Raw genomic sequence first — 16,814 nt, 5'->3', positions numbered from 1 at the left:
TTTTCAGTGTTGAGTCAATTTCTGCTATATAGCATAGTGACCCAGTCATACGTATAGATACATTCTTTTTTCTCATGTTATCTTCCATTATGGTCTATCTTAAGAGACTGGATATAGTTCTCTGTGCTATACAATAGGACCTCATTGCTTATCCAGTCTAAATGTAATAGGTTTTTGGAGTTCCCATCATGGCTCAGTCGTGAACGAATCCAACTAGGAACCATGGGGTTGTAGGTTTGATCCCTGGCCTTGCTCAGTGGGTTAAGGGTCCAATGTTGCCGTGAGCTGTGGTATAGGTTGCAGACGTGGCTCGGATCCTGTGTTGCTGTGGCTTTGCTGTAGGCCAGCGTCTACAGCTCCGATTAGATCCCTAGCCTGGGAACCTCCATATGCCGCAGAAGCAGCCCTAGAAAAGGCAAAAAAGACAAATAAATAAATAAATAAATAAATAAATAAATAAATAAATAATAGGTTCTTTATTTCTATGACCAGGCGTGGTTAGGTGTTCATGTAGGTGTTAACCATACTCCTATTGACTTTTTTTTTCTAAGACAATCTTATTTCTCCTTGATAGTTAGGTCACTTGTAGTTTAGTCAGCCCTGTGCCATCCTATTCAATGTATTGCTTCAGTGACATAAAGAGTGTAAAATGACTAGAGGGCTCCTAACTCTTAGTGGAAGCGTCCCTCTCATTTCTTAGACTTTCCATGTGGAGTTCCCATTGGGGCTCAGCAGGTTAAGAACCCAACTAGACTAGTATCCATGAGGATACAGGTTCAATCCCTGGCCTTGTTCAGTGAGTTAAAGGATGCAGCATTGCCATGAGCTGTGGTGTAGGTCACAGACACGGCTCGGATCCAGTGTTGCTATGGCTGAGGCATAGACCCACAGCTACAGCTCCAATTTGACTCCTAGCCTGGGAACTTCCATATGCCATAGGTATGGCACTAAAAAGCAAAAAAAAAAAAAAGTAAGATCTTCCATCTAACAAAGGTAAGAGTGACAAAGATAGAAAGCAAAAGATTTTGAAAAGGCTTGTCTACCTTTGTTGCTGAATACATGCATTCTGTCTATGGGATAGGCAGGTACCCTATTTGCTTCTTAGCACATACCATATTCTGTAAGTTGGTTCCAGTGGCTGCTGCATCTGTCATGATCTTTAGTCCCTAAGAAGTGTAACGTTTTAATGGGATACTTGAAAGTTGCACACATTATTTTCACACTTGACCCATGGGCCTATATATACTTAGTTGAACAAGGCTACAAGGGATATTGGAAAATATAATGTACAGTGGGCAGTGTGTATCCAGCTAAATATCAAGATGCAGTTACCAAAAGAGAAAAGTTTCTGCCATATCATGAACAAGGATATAGAAAAATATTTCATCCTTTATGATAATCAAATTATTACATTGGCACAGAATTTGTAGGAAGCATTTAAGCAGTGTTTAAAAAAAACAAACTTTATAAATGACATAAATTTTCACTCTGAAGTCAGAAAATTTACATGAGTTGGGGCTGCAGGAGAGAATGGACATGCCATAAACAGGAAGTCTTACAAAATTCGTAATTATTGAAAACTGAATTCAGCCTAAGTTTTTAACTTTAGGAGAAGTGTTAAATATACTTATAGTATAATCATAAAAATTTGAAGATAGGAACTAAAATGAGTATTTTATTATCAATATGATGTACAAATGCTGAACTTCAAGTTATACACACTATATGCAACTAGGTTAAAAAAAAAAAAACCAGGAAAGACATGTAGGAAATACATTTAAAATGTTAATAATAACTGTCTTTGAGTGGTAGGACTTTGTCTTTTTTTTTACTTCTGTGTATTTTCTTAATATTGAGAATTTGTACTTTTATAATGGACAACTCATTTTGAAAATCTGCCATATAGAAGAGAATTATTAGACTTATTTTCTGTGACTTTGGAGGCAAAACCTGCAAAGATCAGTAGTAGGAATTAACAATGACCAGGTTGAATATAAGATAAAGTATTTCTTAGAGCATTCTGTGTATGCTAAAAACTCATCTTCTCAATGAAACCTGCCCCTGCCACTCTAGTTAAACTGTATCCTGCTGCTATTTCCCCAATACTCGTATCTTCCTCAGAATTTTCTAGTTTTTTTAATATCACTTATAATTTATTAAAATACTAGTTAACTTATTTAGTGTGCTAATTACTTACTGTTTATCTGTCTCCGTCTTAGAGAATGCTAGTTCCTCTTAAAGGCAGAGATACTTTTCTGTTTGGTTCACTGATTTACCCCAGTAATCTTGAACACTGCTTGGCACATTAAAAAGTACTTAATATTTGTTCAAGGAATTAATGTTTTTTATTAATTATTCTGATTTTTTTATCTCCTTAGTCCAGCCTTTACTGTTGCCATATAAACCTTCTGGTAGTACGAAGATGTACTATGTTCCACAATTAAGTCAAATTCCTTCATCTCTGGATTCCAAATCAGACACCACCATTGAGAGCTCACACTCAGGTATTATGTAGAAATTATTCAAAAATTTTTTTGAAATTTTATTTGTGAATTGGCTGATTAATTCTGGTATGACATATAAAAGCTTAATGCTGTCTAATCTTTAAGTGAAATAGAGCATTTCATGACTCAGTTTCTGGTTCAGGTTGGTGAGTTACTTGATTGGTTATCAAATTGGTGAGTTACTATGTATACTCAAACATTTCATAAATGTTTGGGAGTTCCCGTTGTGGCACAATGGAAATGAACCAGTATCCATGAGGATGCTGGTATGATCCTTTGCCTTGCTCAGTGGGTTAAGGATCTGGTGTTGCCATGAGCTGTGATGTAGGTTGCAGACGAGGCTCGGATCCTGCATTGCTGTGGCTGTGGCCTAGGCCAGCAGCTACAGCTCTGATTCAACCCCTAGCCTGGGAACTTCCATATGCCCTGAGTGTAGCCCTAAAAATCAAAAAAAAAAAAAAAAAAAAAATTGAAGTGTATGAACAATTGTTTGTTTGGGTTAGTGGATGCCATCTAGGACAAAGCTTTCCAAATTTTTTCTGTTCACAGTGCCCTTTGTGTTTGGGTGAATTTTTTTTTTCCTTATCTTCACATGGAGATAAATTATCAGGAGCATATAAATACATGAAGTATTGTTTCAAATACTAATAAGTTATTAGGATATAAAAATACTGTTTTGATCTAATAATAAACAAAAATATTAGGTGTGTCTTTTTGGTTTTGGCTTTTGAAATAAAACATCTTACTTGTTCATAAATACCCACAGTTACTTACTATGAGCTATGTGCAGTTATTAAGGCCCTGTACAACTTCTTTCTGAGATGAAATGAAATGAGATGAAACCGCCCTCATATACTGCTCTTACTACAGAAACTGACAAAAATCCAACTCTGCAAAGGTACAGCAGCATTGAAAGGAATGTAGCAGTATCTAATGTTGAAATTTTAAACTACTTTTAGCTAGTAACTTTTGTAGTGTACTCCAGATATTAAAAATCACTGTTTCCCTAGAATTTTTAAATATCCCCCTGTGAGATCACAAGAGAACTGCAGATTTAGAAAATGAATAGCATCCCATGTAGGAACTCAATAAATAATTTCCTGTGTAAAATTTTAAAATAAGGATGCCGAGATGGTATGAAATGGGGTTTTGATTGTTGGGTAACATATTGATTGGGCCACAGGAGATGTCTTGCTTTAGTTTAGATATAAATTATTCATGATTTGTCAGTAGATATCTTTGTATATGTAGAAATTGCACAGGGAGCTCCCATTGTGGGTCGGTGGAAAAAATAATCCTACTAGTATCCATGAGGATGCTGGTATGATCCTTGGCCTTGCTCAGTGGGTTAAGGATCTGATGTTGCCATGAGCTGTGGTGTAGGTTGCAGACGCCGGTCAGATCTGGAGTTTGTGTGGCTGTGGTATAGGCCAGCGGCTACAGCTCTGATTCTACCCTTAGCCTGGGAACTTCCATATGCCGAAGGTGCAGCCCTACAAAGAAAAAAAAAAAAAAAGAAAAAAAGAAATTGCCCAGAAAGTAATTGCCCCTGGCCTTAGGCAGATTCTGTTAATTTTAAAGAGGACCAAACTAGTATCTAATAGTAACTGAATTAAAGCCCCTGATATAACTGCTCCTGATTTTCCACTATGATGCCACTGAAAAAAAGAACCATAAAAATGCTTTCATGATTATTAAGACTATAACCAGAAACTGGAAGAAATTTTCATTACCTGCATGGTCTATGATTTAAAAAAAAAAAAACACTCTTATTAATGACTACCAGAAATAAAATAAGCACATTTAATTGATTGTAGGTCAGAAAATCTGATCCCAGTTTCACTTTCAGCCCCTAGTTCAAAAGATAGAAAGAACCAATAGAAATCTGATCAGGTGTTCCAGTAATTTTTGAGGCCTCTGTGTCCTGCTATTCATTTACATCCCTGACCCTTCCCTTTGGAGATAGTGACTTTGAGAAAATTTCTTCCTTAATGGGAGAAGATAATTCAGGGATGGTGCATTGTATCCTGAGATACAGTGACCCTGTAATTAAAGTACTGAATGCGTCAATTAGGCAGAAGAGATGTGTTAGCTATATATAGTTAAGGTGGTCATTTTTCACATTCTCCATCTATTCTGAGGGTTAGGGAGTTGATAATAGAAAATAAATCCTTTCTTAGATCAGTAAAACTACTCGAGGTGAAAGCCTAGGAATTGTCCTAATAGCTATTGTCTATTAATATGTTGTGCTTCTATCAATATGCGGAAGATCCAACTGGAGTTTGGGGCCAAGGGCAAGTCATAAACCATTGCAAATATTTGACCCAAATAGATTTCTCCTCAATTGAGAATGCATAAATAATTGAACTCATAAAATCCTTGTACAAATAAAAACAATAAAAAAGGCTAAGTAACCTCACAAAAAAAGAGATTGTTAGAAATTTACTCATTATGCCCAGCGACATTATTAAGTAGTAACTGGACCAATATGAGGTATAGACATTATTTTTATATCCACTTATAGACATTTAAATAATTTATATACTAATCCTTACTGTCAATAGGAGCAAAAAGCCATGAGCTGAAAACTGACTTGGATTTTTAAAAGAGGGTGAGGAGTTATAGCAGAAAAAAATGTGGGAGCAAAGACCTCCAAGAATTTGCCCTGTAATAAAAGCAACAGAATTTTGGCAGAACTTTACAGAAAACTTTTCCAAAACTCTGGAAATTAATCAAAAACTTGTAGCCTTTGTCGTAAGCATTTTAAGAAAAATGGCTGAACCTTGATAAGAATAGTACAACTTTGGAGTCCAAGGAGACTCAGCGGTAACAAACCTGGTTAGTATCCATAAGGACTCGGGTTCAATTCCTGGCCTCGCTCAGTGGGTTAAGGATCTGGCATTGGCATGAGCTGTGGCATGGGTTGCAGACATGGCTCAGATCCCGTGTTACTATGGCTGTGATGTATGTAGGCTGGTGGCTACAGCTCTGATTTGACCCCTAGCCTGAGAACTTCCATACACTGTGGGTGTGGCCCTAAAAAGACCAAAAACCAAAAAGAAAACCAAAAAAAAAACACTCTTTAACCTTTTAGCTTGGGATTCCATGCCTTGTTGAATTTTGCTCCAAACAATTACTTTTTTATTATTTCCTAGCAGTCTCATTGATGTAGTCTATAATTCAGTCTGACCAGAAAAGTGTGATTTTCTTGTGTATTCTTCGTTTTCCTCCTCCTTTGTCTTCACCAATGCTGTTACCTGTACCTAAAATGTCTTCGTTTCTTCCTTCCTCTTCATACTTCAAAAAGCCTACTCATTTTCCAAGGTATAATCTATTTTCTCCTCCTCTGAAAATATTCCTGAAATGGAAATTGTTTCTCTTCTAAGCTGATATTCTACTTTGTATGTCTTCTTTATGTCATTTGCTTCTCCATCTATTGTCACAATATTGTACATTTCTGTTAGCTTCAGTTTGACTGACATCTCCTTGTAATTCCCTCTAACACTCCCATGGTAGTACCTTTTTTATACAAGTGGTTTAAGAGATAAATTTTTTGTCTTTCTTCAACTTCCTATTTATGCTTGTGTTAATTATACTACTTTCCCATTTTTTCTGTAGGATCCAATGATGCCATTGCTCCCGACTTCCCAGCTCAGGTGCTAGGCACAAGGGATGATGACCTGACAGACGCTGTGAACATTAAACATAAAGAGGGGATCTACAGCAAGAGGGCAGTAACTAAGGCATCCTTGTTTGTTGGGAAGAAACCCTTTCAGAAAGATAATGCAGGTGACTGGATTGGCTTTGTGTATTTTGTGGCTTTTTTTCCTGTTCATCCTAGGTGAGAGTATTATCCAGTCTTATTTTCTGCTTGTTATGCAGACTTTTCTCCTATTTTGTTGTGTATATGCAAGAAGGAAACTGTAAAATCTTTTTAAACGCTACATATATTTGTGAGTTTTTTTAGAGCTGCACCTGAGAGACATGTGGACAGTCCCAGGCTAGGGGTCAAATTGGAGCTGCAGCTGCTGACCTATGCCACAGCCACAGCCAAGCAGGATCCGAGCCACATCTGCAGCCTATGCTACAGCTTACGGCAACACCAGATCCTTAACCCACTGAGTGAGGCCAGGGATTGAACCTGAAATCTCATGGTTCCTAGTCAGATTTGTTTCCACTGCGCCACTACGGGAACTCCTAAATGCTTCAGATTTTTGAAAACAATAGAATTTACTTTCTCTATGGGAGATACTTTGCAACTTTTGAAATGTAATAATATCTAATTAAGTATGTTCTAAAGACTAAAATCTGTAGAAAATCTTGATTAAAACACCTCATAAATTTATCTGTCAGATACTACAAACTAGCATCTCCTTAGGTTGGATTCTGCAAGAAAGTGTATGGCTCACATGGTGTTTTAAATTTGTTTTAAATTTTGCTGCAAACATTTAAAAATAAGATTTGGGGCTTCCCTTGAAAAATCAGGCTATCTAGTTGCACTCAGAGTGTATGTTCCTCCATGGCGGTTATTAGCCGCCCCTGAGGCTTGGCTGTCCTCTGCAGAAAGGACATACATTCTCCTTTTTCCTTCAGTTCCTACAACTCTCAGACCCAGTCTGCTTCATTCATTGACCTTGGCTCTCTAGTCAGCATGGGTATTTGAATTTTCATCTTTATCTCCAGATATAGGCCCTACTTTTTTATAAAAGCTTTTAATCTTTAGGAATCTGCATGATTTTTTCTTCTCTGTCCCTGACATTGTGCTTTTTTAGTTGATAACACAGTCGTATTTATTTATTAAATGAAAATTCCAGGAGCCATTGAAAATTCTACCTGTGTATTTGCCTGTGTTGCTTTGTTGCATTTACAGCTTTTTACTCCTGTGCACAGCTATTAGCCAAATAGTAGCTGATCCTGGGGCAGTATTCAAACATAGACTGGCTCTATGTTCAAGTTTTGACATAGTGTTAATGAATTCATGTGATGGTGTTAATGCTTTTATAAGGAAACCGAGTGAAAGATTGCTTGCTAAAGTGCACATTTATTCTTCCAGATAACTTTTTGTTGCACCAAAAAACATTTTGAAATCTGAAATAAGATAAAAGAACCACATCTGCTAGTTAACATTGAAGCTGCCAAGTATATAAAAAGCCAAAAAAATTTGCAAAATGTAGTTCATAAGTGAAAACTCTCAAATACTACCTATATGCTAGAAGCAGTTTGGGACACAGATGTAACTGTATGATCCCACTGTCAGACACTTGAAAAGGAGGTAGATATGGAAAACTTGGCAGGGAACAAAGTGGTAGACTAAAGGGACTCCCATCAGAAGTCTGTATAGTGAATTTACCAACTATAGCTCACCTCTTGGATGCATTTGGTAAGGATGATGTGTTTGGAATGAAATTGGTATTTGTTACCTAAGGACTCTTATAACCTCCCATTTACTATGGGAGTCTACTGTTACTATTATTGTTGGTCTGCTTCCAACCTTTGCATCCTAAGAAAAAGCCCTCCTCTTGGCTTAATCCTGTGCAGTTATTTCATCATGGGAGAAGCCCAGCCTCAGAAGCTCTCACCTCAAAGACTTTAAGAAAGATGGGGGGAGGATGCCTGCCTGGGAAAATTGATACATGACTTTTATATAATAGCTAAGTGAGCCCATTAAATATATCTCAGGAGTTCCTGCTCTGACACAGCAGGTTAAGGATCTGGCTTTGTCTCTGCAGCAGCAGCACAGGTTCAATTCCCAGCCCAGCGCAGGTTAAGGATCCAGCATTGCTGCAGCTGTGGCATAGGTTGCAGCTGTGGCTCGCATTTAATCCCAGGCTCACGAACTTCCATATGGTGCGGGTGTGGCCAAAAAAAAAAAAGTCTTGGTAGGAGCATTGGAATATCAAAGTGAGGAAATCTGTTAGAAAGTAGAACATAAAAAGAAGGGAAAAGAAAAAAGACAAGAAAATTCAAAATTGGCCCCAAAAGGTCAACCAACATCAAAAAACAGGTGTTCCATAGAGAAGTAGGGAGGATAGAAAAGAAGGAATCAAAATATAGGACTAATTCCCGGAACTGCAGAATATGAATTTCCATATTAATAAGAACTGTCATGTACACAAATCCACACCAAGGCACATGACCTTGAAATTTTGAAACACTGGCAAGAAAAGAGATTCTAAAAGCTTCCAGAAAGAAAACAGGTCCCTATAAAGAAATGGAAATTAGACTGACATTCTGTGGCATTTCGCTAAATTTATTTCCCTAAATTAAAATGAAGTAGATTTAATTTTTTAAAAAAGGAGAACTTAGCCTGGAGGAAATAGGTCAACATGAGCCAGAGGAAAGGAATTGTCATTGCAGTAGTGGAACAGAAGATGTAGAAGAAGTTCAGATTGAGAACTGTAAGAAAAAAGTCATGTTTATAGAATACCTTATGTAGTCACTTGCATTTAGATTTTCAGAGTTCCCGTCATGGTGCAGAGGAAACGAATCCTACTAGGCACCATGAGGTTGTGTATTCAATCCCTGGCCTTGCTTAGTGGGTTGAGGATCTGTGAGCTGTGGTGTAGATTGCAGATGTGGCTTGGATCCTGTGTTGCCATGCCTGTGGTATAGGCCAGCAGCTGCAGCTCCGCATTAGACCCCTAGCCTGGAAACCTCCATATGCTGCGGTTGCAGCCCTAAAAAAAGAAAAAAAAAAAAACCCAAAAATAGAAGAGATTTTCAATTTTATTTTACATTTGTAAGTAAACAATGAAGTAGGTGTTGGTATATAGAATCTTAGCAAATGCAAAAACAGGCAATTACTAACTCCTCAGGAAAAGCAAAACTTTGTAAAAGAAAATAAATGGACTATACTAGCTGGCTTAACTGTGAATAATAGAAACATACCAGTCTATAAGACTGAATATTGATTTAATCACCACGACTACTATTTGCATAATAATATATAAACAACTGAACATTAATATAGGGCTAAAACTTTTCAGAAGGTAGAATGAGGGAATATGGGTGTGCTAGGAACAGTTTGTCAAAGGTACGTCCATATTGGTCATAGAAAGAAATTAAAAGATAACTTCTGGGATTCAAAAAGATATTTCAGTATAAAGCATGTTATTTTTGGAAATAAGGATAATGACACTAGAAGAAATGGCTAAAGCAATTGGTGGTATTTGGAAACTGTTGATTTCTGTTATAAGCTTAATGAAACTATTTGACTTTCTTTCTTTTTTTTTGCCATTTCCAGGGTTGCTCCCGCAGCATGTGGAGGTTCCTAGGCTAGGTGTCGAATCAGAGCTGCAGCCGCCAGCCTATACCAGAGCCACAGCAACGAGGGATACGAGCCACATCTGCGACCTACACCACAGCTCATGACAATGCCGGATCCTTAACCCACTGAGCAGGGCCAGGGATCGAACCCACAACCTCATGGTTCCTAGTCGGATTCGTTAACCACTGAGCCACAGCGGAAACTCCTATTTTACTTTCAATACACCTGTGTGTGTGTGTGCATATATATATATATGACTAGATTACGTTTTATTTTGCCTTATGTCCCAAAACGTAAAAGAAATGGGAAAAGATATATTTGGAAAACACTAACCAAAGAAAAGCTAATGAGCAATGTTAATGTTGACAAAACAAAATTCCAGGCCAAAAAATACTAATACAGATAAGAGTTTACCTCAGAGTAGCAAAAGGATCAAGTATACCAACAAGATAAAATTTGAGCTTATTTTTACGTATTCAAACTTGTGTGCAAGAAAAGTTACAGGAAGATATCAGGAAAAACACTCAACAGTACATACCTATCAGAAACTGAGCAATCAGGAAAGAAAATGAAACAATGAGATTTAAAAGTTTGACTTAACTATAGAGAACTGTGTTTCGTTTCTTTTTTTTTTTCCTTTTTAGGGTCCCACCCATATCATATGGAAGTTCCTGGGCCAAGAATTGAATCCTAGCCACAGCTGCAACAACACCAGATCTTTTAACCCACTGCACTGAGTCAGATTGAGCCCACACCTTTACAGCAACCCAAGCTGCTGCAGTCAGATTCTTAACCCATTGAGCCACAATGGGCAATTCCATAGAACTCTGCATTTTCAGGTTTTTAAAAAATTTTTTTTTTGTCTTTTGTCTTTTGTTGTTGTTGTTGTTGTTGCTATTTCTTGGGCCGCTCCCGAGGCATATGGAGGCTCCCAGGCTAGGGGTTGAATCGGAGCTGTAGCCACCGGCCTATGCCAGAGCCACAGCAACGCGGGATCCAAGCCACGTCTGCAACCTACACCACAGCTCACGGCAACGCCGGATCGTTAACCCACTGAGCAAGGCCAGGGACCGAACCCGCAACCTCATGATTCCTAGTCGGATTCGTTAACCACTGCGCCACGACGGGAACTCCAGGTTTTTTAATTTTTATTTTATTTTTTTTCTTTTTAGGGCCATACCCGTGGCATATGGAGGTTCCCAGGCTAGGAGTCGAATTGGAGCCACAGCTGCTGGCCTTTGCCACAGCCACAGCAATGCCAGATCCAAACCATGGCTGCAGCCTACACCGCAGCTCATGGCAATGTCAGATCCTTAACCCACTGGCGAGGCCAGGGATCAAACCCACAACCTCATGGTTCCTACTTGGATTCAATTTCGCTGCACCACGAAGGGAACTCCAACTCTGCATTTTTTAAAGAACACCTGGAACACATAGAAAAGTTGATGAAAGCATTAATGCAATCAGAACAGCTTCTCTCACTATAGTGTGGTTAAATTACAGCTCAACAGTAAAAATGTGGCATAACAGAATGAAACAAAAATCCATGTATTGTGAATTGAGTAGTGTTCCTCGCAAAATTCATGTCCACTGGGAACTTGAGAATGTGACCTTATTTGGAAATAGGGTCTTTGTAGGTATAATTAGACCTTCAGATTAAATCAGACTGGATTTTGGGTGGGCCTTAAATCCAGCAATTGGTATACTTATAAAAAGGAGGGGAGATCATGAAGAAAGAAGCAGAGATTGGAGTTATGCTGCCCAAAGCCAGGGAACATCGGAGGTCATTGAAAATGGAAGAAAGGAGTTCCCGTCGTGGCGCAGTGGTTAACGAATCCGACTAGGAACCATGAGGTTGCGGGTTCGATCCCTGCCCTTGCTCAGTGGGTTAACGATCCGGTGTTGCCGTGAGCTGTGGTGTAGGTTGCAGACGCGGCTCGGATCCCGAGTTGCTGTGGCTCTGGCATAGGCCGGGGGCTACAGCTCCGATTGGACCCCTAGCCTGGGAACCTCCATATGCCGCGGGAGAGGCCCAAGAAATAGCAAAAAGACAAAAAGAAAAAAAAAAGAAAAGAAAATGGAAGAGAGAAGGAAAGGATTTTCAAGCGAGAGACCTTGAGAGACCAAGTCCCTGCTGACACCTTGATTTCAGACTTCTAGACCAGAAGAATTGACTTATTTTGGCTTAAGCCACTATTGGAAGTAGTTTGTTGTGGCAGCCCTATGAAACTAATATACTTAATATGTAAATATTATATATGTACTCATATAATTTATTTGAAAATTTTAAAATGTAGTTCTAAGTAACTCAGAAGTTAAAAAGAGGAAGTCATACTGGAAATTAAAATATATTTAAAATTAAATAACAAAATTCTGATGTCAGAATGTATAGAAGATAGCAAAAGTGTTATTTAGGGGCAGAGTTACACCCTTAAATACAAATCATAGAAAATAGAAAAGATCTGATTAAAATGCCAGCAAGTTTTTTCCTAGAATTTAGCAAGCTTATTCTAAAATTGATATGGATATATGGAATGCCAGGAATAGCCAAGGCAAACTTGAAAAAGAACAACAATTTGAGAAGATTTATACTACCAAGTATCAAAATATATTATAAAGCTGTAGTAATTAAGGCAATATGATATTGGCACAAAGATAAACAGACTGACTGTAGGAGAAAATACTCCAGAAGCAGATACATTTGTGTGTGTGTGTGTGTGTGCGTGCGTGCATACAGACAACCTGATTTTTATTGTAAAAGTTCCACTGCAGTATGGTGGAGGGAAAGGTAATCTTTTCAGTAAAATGATGTTATATAAACTGGATATTGGGGGGACATTAACTCCCTACTTCACACTATACACCAAAATTGATTACGTGTACTTTATAGATTTAAATATGAAAAGCATAAATAGGTAAATAGATGAACCTTACGCAAGAAAATAAAGAGGAATATGTCTTTATAATCTTGGAATGGGAAGATATTTATTAAATTGTATTCCCCCCCAAAATAATAGCCATAATAGAAAATATTGATGAATATGTCACATTAAATTAAAGTATTAATGAAATACAAAATAAGAATAAGACAAGCCACAGAGTGGGAAAGATACAGTGCAATGCTTATATCACAAAGAACATATATCCTGAATATAAAAAAGAACTCATACAAATCAATATGGAAAAGATAGTCAATCCAGTTTGTAAAAAGGGCAAAAGACTTGAATATGAACTTTATAAAAAGAATATCCAGTGGCCAATGAACATATGCAAAGTATTCAACTTAATTCATCAACAAAAAATTGCAAATTAAGGGAGTTTCTGTTGTGGCTCAGCTGTAACAAACCCAACTAGTATCCATGAGGATGCGGGTTTGATCCCAGGCCCCACTTAGTAGGTTAAGGATCCAGCACTGCCTTGAGCTGTGGTGTAGTTCACAGACTTGGCTTGCATGCAGTGTTGCTGTGGCTGTGATGTAGGCTGGCAGCTGCCGCTCTGATTTGACCCCTTGCCTGGCCACTTCCGTAGTTTTTGCTAACTAAATAGCCAAAAAAAAAAGTGAAAATTAAAAACAAAATAAGATCTCTTCATTCCCATTAGAATGGCTGAAATGAAAAAGTTAATATCTTACTGATGAGAATATAGTTCTTATTTACTGCTGGTGAGAATGTAAATTAGTAACCTTGGAAAGCAGTTTGCCTACTAAGTTACACAAAAGCATAACCTAGCAATCATTCCTAACTGTATATGGTACAGAAAAAGATGTGCATGATCACCACCAAAAGACACACATGAATATTCTTTATAGCAACTTTTGTAACAGCTTCAAACTGGAAATTAACAGATGCCCATTATTTTTCTAGTAGTATGGATGAATTTTGGCATATTAACATTATTGCATACTAACTAGAAGAAGACTGAGTAAAGCACAAATATATGTTTTAACACTTAATGAATCTAAGAAATATGATGTGAGAGAAGAAAGCAAGACATAAAGGATATGTGCTATATTATTCCATTTATATAAAATTTAGAAATGTAAGTACTTTGTTGCATTTAGAATGCTGTGTTATGCTCAGCCTACGGGAGATTGGAAGAAAGAATGAGGGGAGCATGTAGGCTTCTAACCAGATTTTTTTTTTTTTTAATCTTGAGTATATGTCCATTTTTTAACAATTAACTGAGTTCTGTGTTTATACATTTTTTTGGTATGTGTCTTCTGACGCATAATACAAACGTTTTTTTAAGATATCTTTTCAAAAAATAAGTAAATAATGAACCTAACAAAGGACGTGCAAGACTCATGTAGAGAAAACGGTAAAGCTTTATTGTAATATATTAAGAGGAGTTCCTGTCATGGATCAGAGGTTAATGAATACGACTAGGAACCATGAGGTTGTGGGTTTAATCCCTGGCCTCGCCCAGTGGGTTGAGGATCTGGTGTTTTCATAAGCCGTAACATAGGTTGCAGATGCAGCTTGGATCCTGCTTGGCTGTGGCGTAGGTCGGCAGCTGTAGCTCCGATTTGACCCTTAGCCTGGGAACCTCAATGTGCCTTGGATGTGGCCCTAGAAAAGACAAAAAAAAAAGAAAGAAAGAAATATATTAAGAAATACAGGAGTTCCCGTCGTGGCGCAGTGGTTAACGAATCCGACTAGGAACCATGAGGTTGCGGGTTCGGTCCCTGCCCTTGCTCAGTGGGTTAACGATCCGGCGTTGCCGTGAGCTGTGGTGTAGGTTGCAGACTCGGCTCGAATCCCGCGTTGCTGTGGCTCTGGCATAGGCTGGTGGCTACAGCTCTGATTCAACCCCTAGCCTGGGAACCTCCATATGCCGCGGGAGCGGCCCAAGAAATAGCAACAACAACAACAATAACAACAACAACAAAAGACAAAAAAAAAAAAAGAAAGAAATACCTAAATAAATTCAGTGCATTGCTACTCAAAATTTCAGTAGAATTTTTCATAGAACTTAACAGGCTGATTCCATTTTTTTTTTTAATATCAAAATGTATAAAGAATAAGGTAAAGGCATTCCGTAGTGGTTAAGGATCTGGTTTCATAACTGCTGTGGCGCGGGTTCAGTCCCTGGCCAGGGAACTTGCCACACCAGGCGTCAAGACTTATTTTATTTATATGTATATACATATGTATATATTTATGTGTTTATATGTATATTGAAGACCATTTGCAAAGGAATAAACAGAAAATGGAACTATATGTTGATGCAGAAACACACCTTTGAATGTGGAAACAATATGTGACAGACATGGCATAACAATTCATAGAGAAATGGAGTTCCTGTTGTGGCTCAGCAGAAACAAACCTGAGTAGTAACTATGAGGACAAGGGTTCGATCCCTGGCCTCGCTCAGTGGATTGGGGATCCGGCCTTGCTGTGAAGTGTGGTGTGGGTCACAGACATGGCTCGGATCTGGCTTTGCTGTGGCTGTGGTGTGGTGTAGGCCAGTGGCTACAGCTCCAATTCGACCCCTAGCCTGGGAACCTCCATGTGCCGTGGGTGTGGCCCTCAAAAGACCTGAATAAATGAATAAATAAATAAATAAATAAATAAATAAAATTCATGGAGAAAGGATGAACTGTGCAATAGAGTTTGGGCCACTGATTATATATGTAAGAGAAAATAAAATCAGGTAGACTCTTACTACACCTTAAACAAAAATATAGTCAAGTGAGATTAAATGTAAACAGGAAAACTTTAAGCTTTTAAAATTTAGATGACTATCCTTTGATGAAATACTGATTTCTTAAAGATACACAGACCATGAAGGAAAAAGGAAATAAATGTTATTATTAAAATGAAAAATTTTGTAGACCAAAGAAATCATAAAACAATTCAAAGAAGACATAGACTGAGAAAAGATATCTGCAACTCATACAACCTATAAAGAAATTTTACCTGAATGTTCATCGTACTGCTTTTTAATATGAAAAATTAGAAATAGCCTGAAGTTTATCAAGTGATTTGATACAGTAATTCATTAAGAATGATTTCTTTAGAGTCACTGTGAGTAAATCCCCCAGTCACAATACTGAGTGTAAAAGGCACATTACTTAAAGGTACACAGGGTATATTATACCCTTTATATAAAGTTTAAAGACATGCAAAACAATACAGTACATTGCTGAGTAAAACTTGTAAAATATAAAAAATTTCAGAAACACCTTTGAGATCGGCAAACACTAAATTCAGCTTCAGGTTTCTATTGAAAAGAGAATGGTATTAGTTGAGGCTTTATACACGGAATCATCATATCATTATGTCTATATTTTTATTTCTTAAGCTCTATGAGAGATACATTGATGTTCATTATGTTGTCTTTAGTTATTTTTATTACCTTTCTGAATGCTTTGTTGAAAAATACTCATTCTTGGAGATAGAAAATAAATCTTTTGTCAATCCATTGTAAAAACGATATAACCATTATTAACTGTTTGACAGCTGTATTCTAGTTGTTGTATTGGTGATTTTAAATTTATTTACCAACATTATTATTTTGTGCTTGAGTTTTCTTATACAATAAAAAGGAAAAGAGCTGATTTTTAAAGATCAATAAGGTAGATAAGTCTCTAGGAAGTATAACCAGAAAAACAGAAAGCAAATAGAAAATATGAGACAAATTAAAGGGATGTAACTTCAGGAGATTTTTTTTTTTTTTACAGAGTTTTGTTTGTTTGTTTGTTTTGTCTATTTGCCTTTTCTAGGGCCGCTCCCATGGCATATGGAAGTTCCCAGGCTAGGGGTCGAATGGGAACTGTAGCCACCGGCCTACGCCACAGCCACAGCAGCAGGATCCGAGCCGCATCTGTGACCCACACCACAGCACACGGCAATGCCAGATCCTTAACACATTGAGCAAGGCCAGGGATGGACCCTCATGGTTCCTAGTTGGATTCATTAACACTGAGCCACGATGGGAACTCCTGTTTTTTTTTTTACTGTTGCATCAAATCATCAAAGAGCAGGTTTTATTTAAAGGGATTGTATGCAGAGAAATATGGAAAACTTTCCAAATACCCCAAA

At 37.7% G+C, this 16,814-nt stretch overlaps 1 protein-coding gene across 4 annotated transcripts in view; it reads left to right on the top strand.

Moving 5' to 3' along the window:
• The window catches only part of ALMS1 (ALMS1 centrosome and basal body associated protein), a 163,269-nt gene that overhangs the window by 102,146 nt on the left and 44,309 nt on the right, over positions 1–16,814 (top strand). For all 4 annotated transcript variants that reach the window (XM_047781767.1, XM_047781769.1, XM_047781768.1 and 1 more), the window contains 2 exons: positions 2,379–2,504; positions 6,123–6,293. In XM_047781767.1, coding sequence (XP_047637723.1) covers positions 2,379–2,504; positions 6,123–6,293 — 297 coding nt within the window. The remainder of the gene's footprint in view (positions 1–2,378; positions 2,505–6,122; positions 6,294–16,814) is intronic.

Source organism: Phacochoerus africanus, chromosome 5 (genome assembly GCF_016906955.1).
Source record: "Phacochoerus africanus isolate WHEZ1 chromosome 5, ROS_Pafr_v1, whole genome shotgun sequence".
Taxonomy (NCBI): Eukaryota; Metazoa; Chordata; class Mammalia; order Artiodactyla; family Suidae; genus Phacochoerus; species Phacochoerus africanus.
The sequence above is the reverse complement of the archived record's forward strand: the minus strand, read 5'-3'. Positions and strand labels throughout refer to the sequence as shown.